This window comes from Psittacula echo (assembly GCF_963264785.1).
Source record: "Psittacula echo genome assembly, chromosome: 13".
NCBI classification, from domain to species: Eukaryota; Metazoa; Chordata; class Aves; order Psittaciformes; family Psittacidae; genus Psittacula; species Psittacula echo.
Genome location: NC_137749.1, coordinates 13540755 through 13562899, shown reverse-complemented (window position 1 = coordinate 13562899; position 22145 = coordinate 13540755). Strand labels below are relative to the sequence as shown.

General features: G+C 55.0%; 1 protein-coding gene across 2 annotated transcripts; it reads right to left on the bottom strand.

Annotated features, from left to right (window-relative positions):
* Positions 1-136: 136 nt before the first annotated feature.
* On the bottom strand, positions 137-21613 carry EWSR1 (EWS RNA binding protein 1). 2 transcript variants are annotated; one of them, XM_080628920.1, is made up of 17 exons: positions 21550-21613; positions 18451-18487; positions 18193-18244; positions 16571-16694; positions 11638-11824; positions 9798-9965; positions 8885-9099; positions 7997-8177; positions 5332-5369; positions 4790-4822; positions 4097-4215; positions 3463-3592; positions 2799-2921; positions 2552-2702; positions 2364-2461; positions 1570-1855; positions 137-513 (listed from the first exon to the last, which is right to left on the bottom strand). In XM_080628920.1, exons 1-17 carry the CDS (start codon positions 21560-21562, stop codon positions 474-476), a joined length of 1995 nt encoding a protein of 664 aa, XP_080485046.1. In that variant the 5' UTR covers positions 21563-21613; the 3' UTR covers positions 137-473. The 2 variants fall into 2 exon arrangements, with proteins under 2 accessions (XP_080485046.1, XP_080485047.1); XM_080628921.1 differs by having other exon boundaries at positions 5332-5366.
* Positions 21614-22145: the final 532 nt, after the last annotated feature.

The following is a 22145-nucleotide window of genomic DNA, read 5'->3' as shown; positions in this document are numbered from 1 at the left end:
GGCCGGGAAGTTGGAGGCGGGACACGGAAAGGGGGGGGGGGGGAGCGGGAGGGACGCAGCCGCGCTCCCCCCCCCGCGCTGGCTGCATGGCCGCGTCCGGGGCAGCGCGGATGGGAAGCGAGAGGTGGTGCGGATACAAACAGCGGGGGTTTATTGGATCGGCATAAAAAAACCAACCGTGACAACCGGGAACAGCGGCGCCAACCGGGATCCGGGACCGGGAATAAAGGGAAGGATATTGGGGGGGGGTGGGGGGGGGGAAGGAACCAACCGCCACAAGAACTGGTGGCGCGCCCGTTGGAGTGGGGGTTACGGGAGGCGTTTTCTCTCGCCCCGTCGCGCCGTGGCCAACGTTATAAATATGGAATTAGAAAGTTAAAACTTTTCTTTTGTTTCCGGTTCATTTCTGCTTTAAAAAATAAATCTGGTAGGAAACGCAGCTCCGGGGGGTGGGGGGGGATGGCACGGGGGGGCTAGTAGGGCCGGTCTCGGCGCTCCTGGCGGTGTTCGCCCCTGTATGCGGATACACAGGGAAGGAGTGGATCAGTGCTGGTGTCCTCAGGAGCCCCATTGAACACCCAACACCCACTGAACACCCAACACCCACTGAACACCCAACACCCATTGAACACCCACTGAACACCCACTGAACACCTACTGAACACCCAACACCCACTGAACACCCACTGAACACCCACTGAACACCCAACACCCATTGAACACCCACTGAACACCTACTGAATACCCAACACCCATTGAACACCCACTGAATGCCCAACACCCATTGAACACCCACTGAATGCCCACCGAACACCTACTTAACACCCACTGAATATTCACTGAACACCTCAACACCCACTGAACACCTACTGAACACCCAACAGCCATTGAACACCCACTGAATACCCACTGAACACCTATTGAACACCCACTGAACACCCAACACCCACTGAACACCTATTGAACACCCAACACCCATTGAACACCCACTGAATACCCACTGAACACCTATTGAGCACCCACTGAATACTCACTGAACACCTCAACACCCACTGAACACCTATTGAACACCCAACATCCATTGAACACCCACTGAATACCCACTGAACACCTATTGAGCACCCACTGAATACCCACTGAACACCTATTGAACACCCACTGAACACCTATTGAACACCCACTGAACACCTATTGAACACCCAACACCCACTGAACACCTATTGAACACCCAACAGCCATTGAACACCCACTGAATACCCACTGAACACCTATTGAACACCCACTGAACACCTATTGAACACCCAACACCCATTGAACACCCACTGAATACCCACTGAACACCTATTGAGCACCCACTGAATACTCACTGAACACCTCAACACCCACTGAACACCTATTGAACACCCACTGAACACCCAATGCCCACTGAATACCCACTCAACACCTCAACACCCACTGAACACCCAACACCCACTGAACATCCCCTGAGCACCCAAACCCAATATGGCCCCACTGTCGCCCTGTCCCCCCCGCAGTGCCCAAAGCATCCCCATCCCTCCCCATACGCACTTGTCCATCTTCCCTGGTCCTCCACGTCGCCCGCCTCGGCCGCCGCCTCCCATGGGCTCCATCAGGGGTCCCGGGGGCCCCCCAGGTCCTCCTCCTCCTCCTCCTCCTCCTCCGCGGCGGCTGCCTCCTCCGTAGCCGCCTCGGTCCATGCCCCGGCCACCACGGAAGCCGCCTCGGTCGCCGCCGCGGCCGCCTCGGAACATGGCTCCGGGGCCACCGCGCTCCATGAGGCCACCGCCGCGCCCGCCGCGCATCCCCCCGGGGCCGCCCCGGCCGCGGTCACCGCCTGCGGGATGGGAGAGCCTCAGAAGGGAGAAGCTGCCCTGCACCGGGTGCTGCTCCGGCATCGGAGCTGCTGGGAATGCCGGGAGCAGTCAAGGGGAGTGTGGAAAGGGGACTCGCTGGAGGGCACTGCCCAAGGGGTGAGTGCTGCTCTGAAGTGCTGAAACCAGGGCACGGAGCCCCAAGAAGAGCCCCAAGGAAGAGGCTCAAGGAGGAACCCCAAAGAGGAGACCCAAGGAGAAATCCCAAGGAGGAACCCAAAGGAAGAGCCCCAAGGAGGAGCCCCAAGAGGAGCCTTGAGGAGGAACTGCAAAGAGCAGACCCAAGAACAAGCCCCAAGGAGGAGCACTGGCAGCAGAGGAAGCACTGAGAAGTGTGTGAGGAACAGAAAGCAGAGGAGCCCCAGCCTCCATTTCACAGCTCCCGAGGGATGGAGCCACAGCAGCTTCAGAAGAGCCGCTCCCAGAGGAGCACAACCCAGGATCAGGGCTGTGCCCGCCCCACACACACACCTGGAGGTGGGAATGGCGGTGGCAGGAACCCCTCGGGCTTGGGAGCCTTGCACTGGTTGCACTCCGTTCGCCAGGCGAAGTTCTGGTTCCCGCAGCCCCTGGCGACAAGCAGCAGTCAGCACGGAGCGGGAAGGTGCTCCGGGATCATTCCGGGATGAGGGATGCTCGGAAGCCCCAGGGATACTCACGGGTTGGGACACTGCCAGTCGCCAGCTCGGTGCTGGACGCTCCCTCCGGAGGGGTTCCCCCTGGATCCCCGTGGTCCTCTGGAGGAGAAGCCGCCCCGGTCTCCACCTCGGCCTCCCATGCGCCCCATGGGGCCGCTCGGCCCCCCTGGACCTGCAGGGATGGTTCATTGGTGCCATGGCCCTGGCTGGAGGGCAGGGAGCACCCATGGGTGCTGCTCGCCCAGGCAGGGTGCTCTGGGGACGTTACCTCCGCGCAGGGGGGGTGGCATTCCGCGCTGCTCCCGGGGCGGCATCCCGCCCCGCATGCTGTTCATCGGGCCCTTCTTCCGTGCCAGCGTCACTTTGAGCTTGCTGCCCTGGAAATCCTTCCCTGGGAGGAGGAAGATGAGGGCAAGAGCATCACTGCTGCTGGCCTCGGCTCCTCCATGGGCACCAAGGCGTTAACTGGGGCAGGAGAAGGTGCCAGCACCACCCAAGCACCACGCTTGTCTGCCCAGTTACACCCAGGAGCTTCTTAGGCCAAAGCTTGACCACCTAAAGCTGGCCTTGGGCGACTGCGGATCCTCCACACCCTGAGGACACAAATGCTTGAGGAACCGGCCTCAAGCTGCACCAGGGCAGGTTTAGATGGAGCTGAGGAACAATTCCTGCCCCAGAGGGTGCTCAGGCATTGGCACAGGCTGCCCAGGGCAGGGCTGCAGGCACCGTCCCTGCAAGTGTTCACACCCTGTGGAGACGAGGCCTCAGTGCCATGGGTTAGGGGTGGCCTTGGCAGGGCTGGGGTTGGACTGGATGAGCTGAAAGGGCTTTTCCAACCTGGTTGTTTCTAGGATTTTAAGCTGGACAAGGATTCAGCTCCATAATGGCAAACAAAGTGATTCCACCCCAAAAGACCCCCAACACACACTCACCATCAAACCACTCCACAGCTGTCTTGGCAGTGGATGGGTCATCATAAGATATGGTGGCATCTCCTTTTGGTTTGCCGGTTTCCTTGTCCATGTAGAGGTGTATCATGGGCTGCCCGGTCCTCTTGTTCATCTAGAGCACGACACAGATGTCACCTCAAGCCACCTCTCACCATAAGCCAAGCAGGGATTTGCTCTCCTCTGTTCTGCTTTCAACTCAAACAACCCTCAGCTTGGTGGCTCCATGGCACAAGAAAGGCCCCTTTAGTTTAGCAGGAGCAGCAGCTGCTGCCCAGCCAAGCCAACCAAGGGAGGAACTGGCCCAGGACATTACTGCCTGGCTCAAAGGCTCCTCCCAGCCTCCCCACATCCTCCTGCTCGATCCCCAGCTCCCTGAGCCCTCTCATGTCCCACCAGCAGCAGATCCACGCTTCCTCCATGGCCTCATCAGGCTCAAGGGACAAATCAGGCTCTTTGGGAAGCACGAGCTAGAGGATAACCCTGGCTGTGGTCACTGTGCTGGCCCACCAGCTCCTGGGAGGGAAGGGCTGAAGGGAGATGAGCTCCGTGCTCCAGGATGGGTGATCCCTGTCCCCCACCAGCCAGGAGCCAACTTTCACATGTGTGTGTCCCTCACCTTGACAATCCCACACTGCTTGAAGAAGTCTGTCAGATCCTCCAGGGTCACGTTATCATTGAGTCCCTGCACGTACACGGAACTGTTGTCCGAGTCCTCATCTGGATCCATGGGGGGGCCTAGGAGGGAATTCAGGGCGTCAGGGTGGGATACAACACTCCAAAGTGCTTTTCATCATGGAGCTGCAGCTTCGCTCCCAAGGAGTGTGTTCAGGAGGTGACACGGACGCCCAGGCATTGGGAGCAGTGACCCTACCCCACCATCTCCACGCAGGAAGGCGGGTGAGACCACGGGGTTAAACCACTTGGTGCTAATGGGAAACATGGAGAGGAGGATGAGGGATTGCTCCGTGTCCTTTGGGCTCCCACACCCAGATGTCCACCCCGTGCTGACCCTGCCAGGCTGACACATCACTTCCAGACACGCCTGTGCAACAGGAAGAGAAGAGCTGCATGGCAACGGGCTGGAATGGCACAAGGGGAGGCTACTGGGTGAGCTCTGGGCTAAGCCTGCTGCAAACAGGGTTTGTGCTGACCCAGGTACAGAGCAGCACCCCCAAGTTCTTGTGCCTCACAAATAAGTGTGGTTTTCCAACAGCCTGACAAGTTGGGACTCATGAAATGGCTGGAAGGAGCCCTTCTGTGGCTGCCACCCTCATCCAGAGCAGGGAACGGGCAACGACTTGGTGCTTACCTAAATCAAGGTCCGGTCCTTCTTCCATGTGTCCTGCCAGTGGGGAAAGAAGCGTAAGAAGCCGTGTTAGTGCAGGCCTTGGGGGCTGCAGAACCGACACACACAACACTAGCTACGTAAAACCACCGTGCGATGGCGCTGGTTAAACTCAGCTTGACCTGCACTGCAGACAGAGCAGCAACGCACCCTCTCGGCCCGGCCGCCTGCTGGTCTGAGCAGCTTTCCAACCATTAACCACTAGGACACTGGCTCGTTTTACTGCTTTACCAGGCCAATTGGTTGTCATTAAAGTTACTTTTATATAATAGTTATTAAATGCAATTAATTCTTTGCCTCCCCACATTACACACAGAGTGGTTGCTCAATTCCTCCACGTTACCCTGTGTCCTGTAAGCGCAGTTATTGCCGGCAGTGCCCGTGGCATGGGGCATTTTAACCACTTTAAACGAATAACAATTACACTTTGTGCTACAAACTGACTGCAATTTGTTACTTTTTTTTGCTTTATTAAACACTATCCATTGTAAGGCTCAAAAACTTACCACCAGGCTTATTGAAGCCACCTCGCTCTCCAGCGCTGCTGGGGGGATAAACGAAGAAATGAAGGCCTTTCCCTTTACAAAGCCAGGACCGCTCTGAGCCTCTGCGGCTCACTGGGGAAGAAGGGCACTGGCTAAAACATCTCCAAACAATGCATCTGTCTGTCTGTCTCTCATCTCGGCACTATGCCTTTCTTCAGGGCAGCTCGCTCAATTTTCCTTTACGTATAAGGCAACCTCGTGTGGTTTGAGCCCACCACCTTGCTTGGCGGAACCCTTTGCGTTACTCGGAGGGGGTATTAGCAGTGCAATACTCACAGCTCAAAAAGGAACCATGGTTTACAGAGTTTAGAGCTCAGGTTTTGGCCTCATGGTAGGGCTGGGCGGCTGGGCAGCTCCCTCCCCTCGGTGTGTACACAAAGGTGCACCCTCAGCCCCTCGCTGAGCCCGCGCGGCCCTGACATTATAACAGTTCAACAGGTAGGAGACAACCACACGCGATGCCTACAACACAGTTCAGCTCACATTGCCTCATCCCCTCGGTAGAACACCCTTTTACAGCACTGAGTTTAACAAGTGGAAGGGAGAACTTAACAGCATTACAGCGGGGGCTCGGGGGCCTGGGGTGCAGCTTTGCGGACACACACCGTGTCTCGGTGCAAAGGGAAAGCTGTGGCTGAAGCCTTCACAGCTTAAAGAGCGCTTCCAAGCACTGGGTAATTGGGAAAATGCCACCTGGGAAGGATTTGGCTGCTTCTCCCTCGCTTTGGGAGAGGCACAAAGGCTGTTTGGAAGTGGAGGAGCGGAGGAGGGAGAGCACTGCCTGTTTTCTAGCAAGTATTGCACCTCTAATACTGGGAAGAAAAGAGTTGTCAATACAGAGATTCAAGGTGTTGCATGCAGCTCTGCTCCTTCGAGCACACACCATTTACGTCACGGCTCTCGTGTTAAACACAATGCTTTACACTTGTTAACGTTACACAATTCTAGAGTACACCTCCTCTGGCTTTATTACCAAACAACAAGGATGCAGTTACCAAAACACATTACAGAAGGATTCCATTTATACAATGAATACATTGGGGTCAAAAATAATCCTATGTATATTTTTTTCCTCTCCATATGGACACCGTGTCTAGTCCCACTTTTCATTATGCTGCCGGCTGAGTACTGAGTACGGGTACTTTTTAAGTATTGAAGTGTGTATACAAGGCTCTCACTTTGTAACCTGTAGCATATAAATGCGACAAAGCATGTTAAAAAGTTTCCATGTTTAACAGCCAATGAAAATAGAAAATAATTGAGTCAATGAAAAAAGAAAAGGGCACGTTAAGAACATCGAGCTCCTTACCTGCAGGAGACACTGAAATCCATCACCACAGCATGCTAAGGAGGGCCGAGTTCCCCTACCCGCCCCTTGGTGTTCCTAGGAAGGGCCACCTTGCCTATGGACAGCACAAAGGCTACGTCCATAAAGCTGGGGAGCCCTTGGCAAGGGTCTACTCAGGTGGGACATGGCTCCGTGCTCAGTGTAAGCTCGGATTAGGGCACGGAATCAAGTGGACAAGACCTTTGGCATGAGCAGCTCCGAAGGGGCTAGGAATTTGAAGATGTGATGATAGACATTTCAAGTGTCTACATCTACTGCCAACCATTAGTGATCAGTACAGCATGGGTGAAATCTTTATGCAGAACCAGGGAACTCCTGTTCCACTCGAGCCAATTGAAGCCAGATGTGTCCCAACACAAGCCAGGCTTTTTTGATCTGCCATTTCCATACACTGGGAGTTGGATTTCTCCGATAAAGATTTCATGCCACTTCACTGTGACAGAGCTATGCAGAGTGGGACTCTCAGTTGCCAAACTCTGGTTGCCACTAGGCCATACAGCACCAGGAAAAGTTGCCTATGGAGGAGGCCAGCACTGCCCAGCCCAGTGTGCACCTAGGGACACTCTGCATAGCTCTGCCCGACGGTCCCAAGGGATGGAACACACACAAAGCTACAGCTTCCTTCTCTTAGGAGCCTTTGGGCTTTGTCCTCCTTCCTCACCTCTATCAGACCACCACGGACAGGCGTTACCAAACCAGGTTTTGCCATCAGTTGAAATGGCCAAACTGATTTAGAGCACCTGAAGGCTCCAAGGGGGAGCTCCTTATGTTCTCAGGGGGTCTTTCTTCACGCTCCAACCAAGCTCTAAGTGCTGTGGCCACTCAAGAGTCATGGCTTGGACCTGCCCCAGGCACACGCTGCTCCATGTGCTACGGCTGTGGCCGGCACAAGGCTGCTGCCGTGTCTGTGCCCACGCTGCCGACATTCCCACTGCTGAGGCACAGGGAGGTTTGTGTGTGTTCGATCCAGGGTTACTGTCCAACCCCAGAGAGGATCTCACCTCTGCACAGCACGAAGGGAGCTGAAAGTTCCAGGTTTAGCAATTCCCCTCATTCCACCCCCCCCACCAACCTGGGGCCCAACCAGCTGCAGGACAAAAGCCAAACAGATCCTGCTCCTGTTCCCCCTAAGGATAATACTTCCATGGGTGTTCAAGGCTACAGAGGTGCTCTCCATGGAAATACACTTGGGAATGTCAACCTTTCAGTCCCTTCTTTCCGTTTCAAAGCCTATGGGTAAACCAGAAGTAGATAAAAGGAGAAAAGATTTGCTCTTACCCCATTCCACCGCGTCCTCCTCCCCGCCCACCTCTGCTCATGCCTCCTCGCTCATATCCCCCTCGTCCCCTGCCGCGGCCGTCGGGGCCGCTCAGATTCCGGTTCTCTCCCGAGCCTGAAAAGCCTCCGGAATCCTGTCCATAGACACTCATGCTGCTCTGGTGGTCCTGACGGAATGAGCCTGAGAATGGTTGGAACAAACACGTTAGGGAGCTGCCTGTCCCTTCTCTGGGCCCTCAGACCTGACTCCAGCTCCAGAGCATCATCACAACAATCACTGCTCCAGCACTTACAGCAGCAGCATTCATTTAAGGAGAGATGTGCTACCTTCTAGTGTGGAATCAAGTCTGATGTTGGGGCCTACCTGCCCAACCCCTGCAGAACTCCCACCCACAACTGGTTACATCACATCTCACCCAGCCCAGCCTTCGCAGTATTTGGTGCTTCTGTGTTTGTCAAACACCTTTGCACACTGAAGGGAGTACTGCAGTGTGTCACTGCCCAAGAGCTCATCTCAGTCTCCCCTCTGGCAGGTTAAAGCCATTCCCCTTGGCCTGGCCCTACAGGCCCTTGTCCCAAGCCCCTCTCCAGGTTTCCTGCAGCCCCTTTAGGCACTGGAGCTGCTCTCAGGTCTCCCCTTCAGGAGCCTTCTCTTCTCCAGGCTGCCCCAGCCCAGCTCTCTCAGCCTGGCTCCAGAGCAGAGCTGCTCCAGCCCTCGCAGCATCTCCATGGCCTCCTCTGGCCTCGCTCCAACAGCTCCACGTCCCTTTTGTGTTGGGGGCTTTTCCCTTCAACGCAGCTCCAAGCCTCAGACCCAAACTGAGCCTCCTTCAGAGGCAGCCCACACTGAAAGGGCAAGAAGAGACCCTTTCCTCCACGACCACTCACTCTGTTGGCCATAACTGCTGCTCTGCTGGCTGTACTGGCTGGGGGCCTGGCTGTAGGACCCGCTCGGGGGGGGGTAACTGGTCGGTGGGGGCTGCTGCCCATAGCTGCTTTGCTGGCCATAGCTTGTCTGCTGTCCATAGGTGCTCTGCTGCCCGTAGGTGCTCTGCTGGGAGTAAGTGCTCTGATCGTAACCGCTCGGCTGCGTGGAGGAATAGCTGGAAGACAAAAGCATCGCAACAATGAGCCAACTGCCTGGCAGTGTGCATTAGGCCACAGGAGTGCCTCACACCGGAGGGTAATGCAATTATAAGCCATATGTGGTGTTATAAACCATTTAAACGGGTGAAGTCACCCTGCGGAGGCCAGTCTGGTGCCAGGAGGCAAAATCAACATAGGAGCCTGCTAAAAGCAAGACCTTGTGGCCTGTCGCCATTTAGTCATGCCTCGAGAAAGAGGCAAAAGCACCAGGGCAAGAAAATCAGCAACAAAGCAGGTAACAGGCTCCTCTTCTGCCCTGGCACTGAAATGTCTTCAGCTGAAGGGCAATAAACCAGCCCCTAGGGCTGACGGTTTCAAATCATACACTCTGGAAGTCAGCACCAGCGTATTACAGACTCTGAGGGGAGGAGGGCAAGCTCCTTGGCAAAGGATGTGTAAGGAGGCAGCAGAAGGTGGATGTAACACACTCCCTATCCAGGAAACCTCTTAACATTTGTCATCTTTTCACCTTGCTGCTGGAGGGGTACACAGACACGTATGCACTCAACCATCCTCCGTGCAACAAGAAGTGCCCCAACAAGAACCCCCCTCCCTACTCCCAGGACACCAAAACCACCACATGGGTTTGTTTCAAACCCCTCTTGCCCAAGCTAACCCATATGCACAGCAGCAGTATGAGGCTCAGCTGAGTTACCTGGTAGGGGGGTAGGAGGGTGGTGCAGTGACCGGCTGCATGGGGTAGCTGGCAGGCACCTGGGGGTAGCTGTAGTTGCTCTGCCCGTACCCCAGGCTGGGCTGGCTGTAGCCGGTTGTACTCGATGGTGGTTGGCTGGTGTCTGCTGGTTTGCTGCCATCCTGGGGTCTGTGCAGAGAGAAAGGATGAGCTCAATAGCAGCCAGAAACGTCGTCAGTTCAATCATAGACTAAGACTGGTTTGGGTTGGAAGGGGCCTTAAAGCTCATCCAGCTCCAACCCCCTGCCACAGGCAGGGACCCCTTCCACTGGAGCAGCTTGCTCCAAGCCCCTGTGTCCAACCTGGCCTTGAACACTGCCAGGGATGGGGCAGCCACAGCTTCTCTGGGCACCCTGGGCCAGCGCCTCAGCACCCTCACAGGGAAGAGCTTCTGCCTAAGAGCTCAGCTCAGTTTCCCCTCTGGCAGGTTAAAGCCGTTCCCTACAGGCCCTTGTCAATCCCCACTGTGTGGCTTGGAATCCAGCACAAGCAGATATTGCCCCATACACATTACTGATGAAACGAAAAGGACATTGGGGGTTGGACTGGGAGATCCTTAAAGGTTCTTTTCTACACAAACCATCAATCTATGCTTAGTATTAACTCTCAAGGCCTGAAAATAAGGAATCCTCTGCATGTGATTGGAATGTCCCCTTTTTTGTTCTATCCTGTTAAGAGTGTTTAACAGTGGAGTAAAAAGAGTTGTAAAAGCTGGGAAAAAGGTATTTTAGATGTCAGGACTGATCCTTCAAGTGTAATCTGACAGATCCAGCCAAGCTCCACCTCTGCTGACCGGAGTGGCTGCCATCAGGTACAGGCCTAAAGCGGTTTTTAGTCCTTACTAAACGAGTTTCCATGATGCAGGCTGAATCCTGAGCAAACAATTCAACTAAATACAATACCGTCAGTGCCCAGGCACAAGAGGTTTAAAAAGGAAACTGCCTCCAGCACATGCGTGACTCCAGCAGTCCCGATCCGGAGCAGCATCCTGCCTGACCCTGTGGTGGGATCGCGCTGCTCCGCTTTCTGTTCTATGCCGTGAGTCAAGAGCCCGTTTTTGCTGCTGCATTGCTCTGCTCATCTCCCAGTGACAGCCCTGACTCACTGTGCAGGAGCAGAACCGACCCACGCTGCTTCCCCCAGCCCTCCAGCTGCAGCAGGAGTGAAGCTCAAGCACCAGCAGGCACAGAAAGGAAGAGCAGCAGGTCCTGGTGGTGTGTGCCCGAGAGCAAACAGCCCTGGGAGGAGGGGAAAGACCCCACCTGCAGCACTGTGCACAGGTCTGGTGTCCACAGCATAAGGAGGACATGGAGCTGCTGGAGCGAGGCCAGAGGAGGCCACGAGGATGAGCAGGGGCTGGAGCAGCTCCTGTATGGAGCCAGGCTGAGAACATTGGGGCTGCTCAGCCTGGAGAAGAGAAGCTGCTGGAGACCTCAGAGCAGCTTCCAGTGTCTAAAGGGGCTGCAAGGATGCTGGAGGGGGACTCATTCATCAGGGACTGTAGTGATAGGACAAGGGGTGATGGGTTCAGACTGAAACAGGGGAGATTTAGGTTGGATCTAAGGCAGAAGCTCTTCCCTGTGAGGGTGCTGAGGCGCTGGCCCAGGGTGCCCAGAGAAGCTGTGGCTGCCCCATCCCTGGCAGTGTTCAAGGCCAGGTTGGACATAGGGGCTTGGAGCAAGCTGCTCCAGTGGAAGGGGTCCCTGCCCTTGGCAAGGGGTTGGAGTTGGAGGAGCTTTAAGGTCTCTCACAACCCAAATCCTTCTGTTATTCCATGACTCTACGGAGAGATGGGTATTACCTTGTGGGAGCAGCCGCTGGTGGCTGCTGCCCGTAGGCCGGGTATGCGGGCTGGGTGCCGTAGGCAGAGGGTGCTGCATAGGAAGCCTGGGTGGTTGTAACCGTCGCGGTGTTGGTGTCGTAGGGGGCTGTGCCGTATCCCTGCACGGGCTGGCTGTACGCTGGGGGTGCAGTCGGGGTGCTGTAACCTACAACAGACAAGAGCCCAACACTCACGTCAGGTTGGAGACCTCCAAACCACTGAGCTTCTGTTGAGGGTTCATCACACCTCGAGTCCAGCACTGATTTTACCCCTGCAGGAACATCCCAGATGAGCTGACTCACACCTCCCCTTGGAGAGCCCCCCTGCCCTGGGAAGCCTCATCCCACAGCCCCAGCAGTGCCCTCACCACTCAAAACCATGCCCTCAGGAGCCAGCCTTCAACCAGCATCCAAAAGGGGTTGGATCACAGCTACCAAAGCCCACAGCTACTGTAACAAAGCACAGAGCTCTGAAGTAAGAGAGTTTAAGAAGTGCAGTCCCATCCTTCTGGCTTTATTTGACAAACAGAAACATAAAATAGCACCAGCCTGGCTTGAGAAAGTCTTTGTGAGGCATTCAGGAAGTCTTATTTACTCTGGAAACAAAGGACAACAATTTACAGTTGCTTTAACTTAAGAGAAAGGTCTAAAAAGATCACCCAGTGGTTTATGTACCTTCACTTCCCTTAGAATTGCTTGGTTTAGGTAAAAAGCTTTGAGCTCACGCCTTTATTTTAGACTAATTTTACAACATCCAAGATCCCAAAGCAGCTCCATTTAAATGAGTGTTTCCAGCACTGTGTAATCGCATCTGGCTTGGCACCAGGGAGACCTGTCAATGAACACGATGCCTTCTCATGGTCCAGAGCCTTGCAGGTGGGTTTTCAAACTATCAAATGGAGGCTTCCAAGGGAAAAATCAACTTCATAACAATCAATATTAATAACTGGTATCAAAATAGCAATCAAATATCCTCTGCAAAAGCTGACTTACTACAAATACAGATCGATTGCCAACGAGCAGCCCCGTGCCTGGGGCTTATGATGGGACCTTAAGGTACAACTGAGGTAACAGCTTCTCCCCTTGGCTTTAAGAGACATGGGACACGCGTGCCAGGCTCCTCCTCTTCTTCTACAGCATTTCAGGCACATTGGGCTGTGGTTTCTATCTCAATTCCCTCATTTGCAAAGCAAATGGAGTTCAAGTGGAATACAGAGCCCTCTCAGGAAGCCCCGCAGGCCTTCCACATCTCACTGCCCTGCTGCAAAGCCAGGGTCCCTCCCAAAGGTGCTCAGAATCCCCAGGGAAGAGGAACGCAAGTGAGAGGAGGAAGTTTGCATTAGAGAAACCCCACCACCAGCTTTCTGTCCCATAGTGCTGCTCTTGAGCTTCCTGGCTATGGAAAAGCGGGGGGCTCCAAGGGGACACGAGCCTGTCCCCTGCAGCAACCAGCCTAAAACCAGCTCCCACCACACTCCTCACAGCACCAGCCTCCTGCTGGACGCCATGGGCTGGATCCCACACCACAGGGCAGCCAACCTGGACACAGCAAGCTGGTCTCCCACTGGCAAACAATGTACAGGAACCACTATCAACCTGTTTCCGGGTCAGTGCTCCTTTCTGCTGAGGGGTTCTCTGAGCAGCAAAGTCCTGCTCCGAGTGTTGCTGAACAGGATGCTGCTGAGAAGGACAGCATGAGTGTGATTTGAAGCCTTGGACAAACTGAAGCAGCCCAAACACTTCACTGTGAGCCACCACAGCGTTCCATAAGAGGTCACTGACACCAGACATTAAATGAACCCTTCTTTTAAGTGGCTGCAGCCTGACCACAGGCTAAAAAAGCCTCTTGTTTGCATAAGTACAGCCTGCATAAGTGCTGCTGGAGCCACAGCCCTGCCCTGGGCTGCTCTGCCCGGACCTGGAGCCTTAGGGTGGTCCCCCCATGCCCAAGCCCTATTCTCAGCACTGTTCGGGACAGCACCAACCTCTCCCATCAAGCAAAGGAGGTTTGTAACCACTTGGAATAATCCTGACTTCAAATGCTTCAGCTCTAGATGGAGCTTTCCCTTTGTGTGAGTGTGCCCAGAGGGAAGGGTTTGTACCAGAGGACAGGCAGTGAGTGGTTTACCACCCTGCTGGGCTGCATTGGCATTCAACACTGAGCTTGGGTACAATGGAAACCCTCAAGAGGTGTGTTTTTGAGGGGGCATTTACATGACACCACTTCTCTCTGTTCCCTCTACCGGGTAGTAAGGGAAATGGGGAGTCCATAGGGAAGAAGAACTTGGATAACCTGCTTCAGGCCTCCAGCTGCATGGCTCATTTCCACTCAAAGTATCCAAGCCTGCAAGGAACACCCTTACCAAAGCCTAGGAATCCTTCAGGAGGAGGGGAAGCTTGCAGGACTTGGTCCTCAGGGAATATCAACTGGAAATGCTGCATCCAGAGACAGGTTTCCTCTGAAATGAGCAGCCTTCAGCTTCTGAAGGCTTCTCTCTGATGGAAGCAGCAAGAAAAGGTACCCACAAGGGCTGTGCTTGAAGAGCTGGTCCTGTGTGGCCCAGAGCTTGTGCCAGCGAGGGGCTGGGGAGGAGATCCGTGTTTGAACATCTGAAGTGATGTCTTTGCCCTCAAACAACGTGCTTAGAAAGTCAGCAACCCTAAACCATGCAGCTCTTTCTTTACTCCTAAATTCCTGCTGATACACCGCAGTGATTTAATCAACCCATTCAAGCAACCCATGATCACAGATCTGATGGTGCTCATAAATCCCCCAATCCAGCTGGTGTCCGGAGGCTCCTGAACCCCTCTTCTCCATACCAAAGGATGGGGTGACTCCAAGACACCTTCTCCTACAGCCCCAGGGAGGAAGCAGCAGGACCTGGGTGGTAACTCACTCCCTGGGCAGCCCAGGAGGAGCCCAAGGCTGGATGGCAGTGCTGGGGTGGATGTGCCCAGGGTTTGATTTGCCCTGACCACAACAGCATCTTACCCAAAAATAGGCTGCTCAGACAGGAAAAGGCACTTTGCTTTGAAGTCACTGCAGCCATCCCTCTGCTACAGTGAGGCAATGCCCAGGAAAAGTAAATTGGGATTCAAGTGGAAAAATGGCATGTCCCTGAGGGCACGTGTATGCCCCAAGCAACACTTCAGGCTGTATTTAGCATGAAAGGCAGAGCCCAGTGAGGGAGGAAGGCTCTGAGCACCATCAGTGATTGCACAGCTCAGGCTCCTCAAGGAGAGGAAAGGGTAGGAGGAATAAACCCAACCTGGTGCTCAGCCTGGATCAACAGAGAAGCTGTGGCTGCCCTATCCCTGGCAGTGTTCAAGGCCAGGTTGGACACAGGGGCTTGGAGCAAGCTGCTCCAGTGGAAGGGGTCCCTGCCCGTGGCAGGGGGTTGGAGCTGGAGGAGCTTTAAGATCCCTTCCAACCTGAACCAGGCTGGGATTCCATAACTCCCCTCCTGGAGATCCCAGCTTAGCAAACACACTCTTAAGGGACAAGGCAAAGCAGCAGTCCTGCAGCTTCCTGGGAGCCCTGCAGGACTGGAGCCTGCAGTAAGGATTAAAGGGCTCAAACATTCCTAAGAAAGGAATTGTGGAAATCTGTAAATCCTTTTTGCTGCCAGTTTATGTCCACGTGCTTTAAAAGAAAGGAAAAATCCCCCGGAGATGACCCACAGAGCTGCTGGCGGGAGGGTTCCGGCTCCCATTCCAGAAGTTTTCCTTATCCATGTAAAGACCTGAACTATTTTCAGTGCTGTCTAACTGGAGAGACTATAAATTAACACTTTCTCTTCCCTTCTTCCTTGTGAAGCATCCTCAATGGCTTCTCTGGTCAGATACTGGGACGGGCAGTGGGGTATTCCTTTCCTTTGGGAAGCATTTAAGGCAGCTCCGGCTCTAACAGACACTTATAACGTCCCACAGCAAAGGCTGAACCCACAGCAAACAGCACCCAAGGGGTTACTTACAGGAAAATGTGATTTCTTTCTCAATTTGGACTATCTGAATATTAAGTCCAAACCTACCAGAATGGAGCCATGGCTCAGTAGTTCCTTCCAGGCATTAAGGCACTCGGATGTACAAAACTCCAGTCTGGAATAGTTTGCAGCACAGTAACCAACACAGAAACACAGGATCACAGAATGGCCTGGGTTGAAGGGACCTTAAAGCTCATCCAGTTTCAACCCCTGCCACAGGCAGGGACACCTTCCATAGAGCAGCTTGCTCCAAGCCCCTGTGTCCAACCTGGCCTTGAACACTGCCAGGGATGGGGCAGCCACAGCTTCTCTGGGCACCCTGGGCCAGCGCCTCAGCACCCTCACAGGGAAGAGCTTCTGCCTTAGATCCAACCTAAATCTCCCCTGGTTTTTGAACCCATTCCCCCTTGTTCTATCAACATGTGGCTGCACTGGAAATCCAAGTGCCACTAAAGGGTTAACCCCACAAGTTTACACAGGATTAAATAGCATTTTCCATGCAAGAATGAGCAGGACAGTCAGACCTGTCCTGGTCCCTTCCACTGTGGGAAGCACAGGACAGAAAGCAGAGGGTGACACTACCAGAACAGGTTCCCACCACATCCATTGATGAGATTTTTATCAACTCAAGCACTGAGGACACTGGTTCCCAAGAGCCCACACTCCAGGGGAGCACAGCTTGTGGCTGCTTTGCTCTAAGCCCACCACTCTGCAGCCAGGATTGGTTCCAGCACCAAAGAGCACCCAAACCCAGGCACCACCACCTTCACATCACTGGAAAGTGCCCTTGGCTCAAGGTGGGCTCGAGGACGGAAGCGCTTTCCACAGCAGAGCATAGTTTGGGCTGGAGTTCCCCAATGCAAACTTCAGCTCTACTCCCTGCCCAGGGTTAGGCCCAGCCCTGGAGGCCCGGGGTGGGGGGGCTCTTACCGGTGGGGGGCTGCCCATAGGACGTGGCGTAGGCCGTCTGCCCGTACGTCGCGGTCGTCTGGGGCTGGGAGTAGCTGACGTCCGTGGGTTGTCCATAGGTTCCATAGCTCTGCTGCCCGTACGTCTGCTCCAGAGATGACACACAGTTAATTCCTCACCACAAGAGACTCGCTGGTGGTGCAGAGATGCACCCAGACCTGGGTCTGTGTTACCTGAGGTACTAAAAGCAACCAGAGCAAGCCAAGGCTACTGAGGAAAGCTTGGGCAATGAGGTTACAAAGGCCTTTGCTATTGTCCCACCTCATCTCTGCTCTATCTAAAGCATGAAAGCACCCAGCTCCTCCTAACTGCCTGCGCACCCATCAGTACTCACAGGTACCTCCCAGGGCTGAACTGAAACGTGGGACTACTCAGGGGGCAGAACTGCAGGAGGTAAAACAAGTTACCTCCGTGTCAAACCCTTTTCGTGTGCAGTAGAAGGAACCTCTTTAAGGTTTTAGTGAGGTTGTGCTGAATATTCTTCATGTCCATCAGCTGATAGCTTGGAAAACAGGAGTTTGTGTAGGGACCCAAGGATGGGAACAGTGGGAGCACCCAAGGCCTTGCCATCACCAAACCATCCCTGTGACCGCTGCTCCCACCCCGGTGCCTTTGCACTCAGTGAGAGCCAGTTCTGGAGGATGGCTTCAACCACAGGATTCCCATTGGATTAGCACAGAGCTGCTGGTGCTGCAGTTTTAGCAGCTTCAGAGCTACCTCAGCCCCGTGCCAGGGACCAGCCAACTTCCAACAGCTTCGTGCTGCCAGCAGCTTGGTTTAGGGTAAAACTCTATCTCTAGCTCAAGAAGTGACACTAAAACAGCCTTAACACCCAGATTCCCAAAGGGATTTCCCAACTCCTGTAGGAGCCTGGAACTGAAAGGCCTTTTGGGATCTAAGCCTGTGTTACTCCCTCAAGTGAAGAGTAGAAAGCACTGATCAGATGGAGCATGTCACTGCCTGTGGAAGCTCTTGTCACCCAGAGGCAGGAAACACTGGGAACCTCCCACAGGATCTGTCTACAGCTGAGTTTAGTTGGTTTAGTCTCCCACTAGAGGATGGAGTTGAAACCTTCTGCTCTTACATTTACTACTCTGCTACACTTCTCCTGTGTAACCTACAACTGGTTGCAATGGTTCTGCCTCAAAGTACTCGCTCAAAGTAAAAGTTGGTGTCAGCTTTGTTTAAGCTGACCCAAATGTCCAGACTAAACCTGTTCTCCTGCCTGGTTTTGGCACACGGCTTTCCCACCCTACTGCAGGAACTATCTATTCCTCCTCCTCCTCCTCCTGCAATGTCCCCAGTGGCATTTCCCCCTTTTCTATAGGCTTTTCTCTCCTATACCACTGAGTGCTGTGTTACACACACACTGAGAATGAAGCTTTTCCAATCCCTTCCACAACCTCCTTAGGCTGTATGAACACAGAGGGGACTGTTGAGGCTCTGATGCTCAGGGTGTTTTCACCCTAAGGAAGCACTTTGGGAAGCAACAGGTCAACTTTTCCTGGCAGATGGTGCTGTTTCCACAGAGGTTACAGGCAGACTGATGGCTCAGAGCCCTTACAAGCCCTCCCGTGCTTTACCTGGGTGCTCTGTGCGTAGCCTTGAGCTGGCTGAGGTGCGTACGTGCTGTAGCTGTAAAATCAATTGAGACACATCATTTCTGAGCCACGCAAAACACATTCCAAGGTGATTTTCATGTATCCCACTGGTTTCTGCTGAAATATTAGGAATCTAAGAGCTAAAGGATTGACAAACACACCTGAGTCAAGCCTAAACTGCAATTATTCCATGCTTATAGCCCGTCATTTGCAAGCAAAGAAGACTGGAATGCTACTCACCCCTGCTGGGCTGCAGCTTGGCTATAGGTGCTATAATCTACAAGAGAAAAAAGAAAGGGGAATAAAAAGCTTGACAAAGGCTGAAAATGAGCAGCATTAAGAGCACAGCAGCTGGAATTCCCTCCTGCAGCTTGCATAGAGCTGCTATAAACCTGGAAAGCCACTTGCCGCAGAGGGCAAGGTAAATGCAGTCCTTTGGGAAGCCACAAAACCTCTCTTCCCTCCATTGTTAAGTGCTGTTTGCAGCAGCAACTTTGATCTCAAATGACCCTGCTGTAGTTTAACTGCCACCCTGGACGGCACCCAAAGGGGGGGGGGGGGTTGGAGGGTGCTTCCCTATGGAACAAAGGAAAGGCCATGGGTTGACACAACCCCTTCTCCTGGCTTCAAAGGGCCCCAGGCTGCAGGCTCTGGGGACAGAGAAAGCACCACGCTTCACTCTGGCTTGCAAGGACACCAGCAAATGGCTGGGAAGTTCTAGCACTTCTCCCTGGAATTCCTTCCCCTAAGCCCTGCATCCTGCTGAATATTCCAAGCACAATCACCTCTGCTGAAGTGCTTTGCTGGTGGGAATGAAAAACGTGTCCACATGGCAATTACAAGGTTGTATTTGACATGGTGACAGCTCCGTAAGTACGTTTTCCCTCCAGGTCACCAACAACTACAGCCAGGGATGAATCCAGACCGTTCCGGTACCAGATTCCAGCTCTCCCAGGACCCCAGACGTCCTGAGGAGGGGGATCAGGAATGAATCCAGACCTCGCTCACATTTGCTGCTCAGGCCATGAAGCAGCTGGAGCAGAAGGTGGGTGTTGGAGCCTTCCTCAGACAGGGACAGGGGAAGGGATTTGGTGTCTCCACCACAGTCACCCCTCGGGGAGCACTGATCCCCCTTAGGAATGTGAGGAGCCCTTGATGGCTTCCTGCAGCCTCCACGCACCCCCAGGCTGGGAGGATGCCTGCTCCCAGCGGGGGTGACAGAGCACCAGGAATCACTCTGAACATCCTGGTTCCACACACCAGGACCTCCTGGGTCCTGAGGATTCACCCCTAACAAAGCTTCTCCTCCTCCTCCTAACCCTCAATGTGAGCTTCCCCCTTTCCCACTTCCCTTGCTGCTGCTGGGACAAGGCAATAGGTACCCAGACTCTGCTGGTCATTTTGTACAGGTCTGAATTACTCTGCCCTTACACCAGAGCGCAGGGATCCGAACCAGAGCACAAGGAAGCTCCCAAAACACCACACACAATAAACCACCACCGAACTGAAGGATTCCACACTCCCAAAGGCGCAGCACAAGCTGCTAAACCCCCCTGGCACTATTGCTGCTTTCCTTGCAGGCTGTCATGTTGAGCCCTGAAACACTCACTGATGGAGCTCGGGGGGCTGCTCTTTGTTTTCTTTCAGCCTACACACAGCTCCTTGCTCTGCTCAACCCTGAGTGCTAAAACCCATTCATAGAATCAAGGAATGGCTTGGGTTGGAAGGGACCTTAAAGCTCCTCCAGCTCCAACCCCTGCCACAGGCAGGGACCCCTTCCACTGGAGCAGCTTGCTCCAAGCCCCTGTGTCCAACCTGGCCTTGAACACTGCCAGGGATGGGGCAGCCACAGCTTCTCTGGGCACCCTGTGCCAGTGCCTCAGCACCCTCACAGGGAAGAGCTTCTGCCTAAGAGCTCATCTCAGTCTCCCCTCTGGCAGGTTAAAGCCATTCCCATAAATACCCACGATTCCCCTTCACACCCCCATCTCCCCCTGTCCCCCCTCCAGCCACCACAACCTCTGTAGTTCCCATTGCATCCCCACTTCCTGCACCCCATTGGGTTACTGGAGCCCTCCAAGGATTTAAGAACACAGGAGGCTGCTAAGCATGGACCTCCCCTGCTACAGACCCCAACCAACCAACCCCTCTGCTTAGGTCTTCAACTCAGCACCCATAGAACCAGGTTGGAAAAGCCCTTTCAGCTCATCCAGTCCAACCCCAGCCCTGCCAAGGCCACCCCTAACCCATGGCACTGAGGCCTCGTCTCCACGGGGTGTGAACCCTTGCAGGGACGGTGCCTGCAGCCCTGCCCTGGGCAGCCTGTGCCAATGCCTGAGCACCCTCTGGGGCAGGAATTGTTCCTCAGCTCCATCTAAACCTGCCCTGGTGCAGCTTGAGGCCGGTTCCTCTTGTCCCATCCCTTGTTCCTTGGGAGCAGAGCCCAGCCCCTCCTGGCTCCATCCTCCTCTCAGGCACTTGTAGGGAGCCATCAGGTCCCCCCTGAGCCTTCTCTTCTCCAGACTGAACCCCTCAGGTCCCTCAGCCCTTCCCCATCACACTGTGCTCCAGTCCCTGCACCAGCTCCGCTGCCCTCCTCTGGCCCCGCTGCAGCCCCTCAATGTCTCCCTTGCAGTGAGGGGCCCACAGCTGAACACATTCCCCCTTAGAGCCTTCCCACAGCCCTACCCAAACACGGCCTCCTCCCTTGGGAAAGCTTAAACCCGATCCGCTCCAAACATCAATAACTCAGGACTGTTGCTCGCTCAGCCCCTTCCGAGCCTTCACTTCCAATGGGAAACACAATCTTCCTCCTCCCATTCCACGAGGCTCAGGCGCACAATGGCACAGCAGCTCCAAGGCAGCCCCTTCCCATGCACCAGAGCGGGGTTTACAAGCCCCATTCCCACCCCTGCATTACCACATCGGATCAGGAACTTGGTTCATTCCCTTTTAACCTCCCCACTATCAATCCCATTCCTTCACACTCGGGACATATTCCTTATGGAGCAGCCCAGCCTTCGCCTCCCGCGCTTTAAACCTTACTGAGCCTCCGCTCTGAGCTCTTTGCACCGCTCCTCCTCTGATGCTCCATGGTTCTCCTCACAGGACCCCCACAAGCACCCGGACCCGTCCCGAGCGGCCCCAGACGGCGCAGAGCGCACAGACCCCCCCGCGGCCCCTTAATGAGCATTTAACGGCCCCTTAAGGAGGGGTAACGCGGGCTCCGCACCGCGGGAGCCGGGGCTGGGTCCGGCAGGACCCTCCTCACCCCCACCCCGGCAGCGCTGAGGCCGGGCCCTGCGCTCAGCTCCCCCAGCCCGGCCCGGCCCCGCTCACCCGTCGACGCCATTTTGTCGCCTTCCTCCTCCTCCGCGCTCCCAACGTCCGGCCGCCGCCGCCCCGCGCTGCGCAGGCGCGGCCCAGCCCCTGGCACGTACCACGGCAAAGCTGAGGGGGGGGGGACAGGGAATAAAGCTGCCCGAGGCAGAGCACCGAGGGCTCGCCCCGCGGACCCCGCACTCTCCGCGGGGAGCCGAGTGCGCCCCGTGCCGCAGCGGTGGGTGTCCGGGACCGCGGTTCTACCGCTGCTTTGGGTGCTCTTCCATACCCCCCCCGCAGAGCAGCGGAATGGTACAGCCCTCAGCCGTTAGGGACCGTCGTGCAAGAGCCGTTCTGGCCGGAGGCGGAGCGCGGGGGGCGGAGCGCGCAGCGGCGGTGGCGTGATGTCATCGCGGGGTCCCCCTGACGTCACACAGCAGCGAGTGGCGTCACGGGCTGCGAGTGACGTCATCAGTGCCCCCAGTGCTCCCATTACCCCCAGTGCCCCCGTAACCCCATTACCCCCCAGTGACACCCAGTGCCCCTCCAGTGCTCCCATTGCCGCCCATTGAACCCCATTGCTGCTCAGTGCCCCCCAGTGCTCCCGTTACCCC

Excerpts from the sequence above, each read along its gene's own strand:
- EWSR1 (XM_080628920.1), bottom strand. Across the intron at positions 3,593-4,096 it reads AGCAGTGTGGGATTGTCAAG|ATGAACAAGAGGACCGGGCA; the intron begins GTGAGGGACACA and ends GTCGTGCTCTAG. Across the intron at positions 514-1,569 it reads GGACCAGGGAAGATGGACAA|GGGCGAACACCGCCAGGAGC; the intron begins GTGCGTATGGGG and ends ATCCGCATACAG.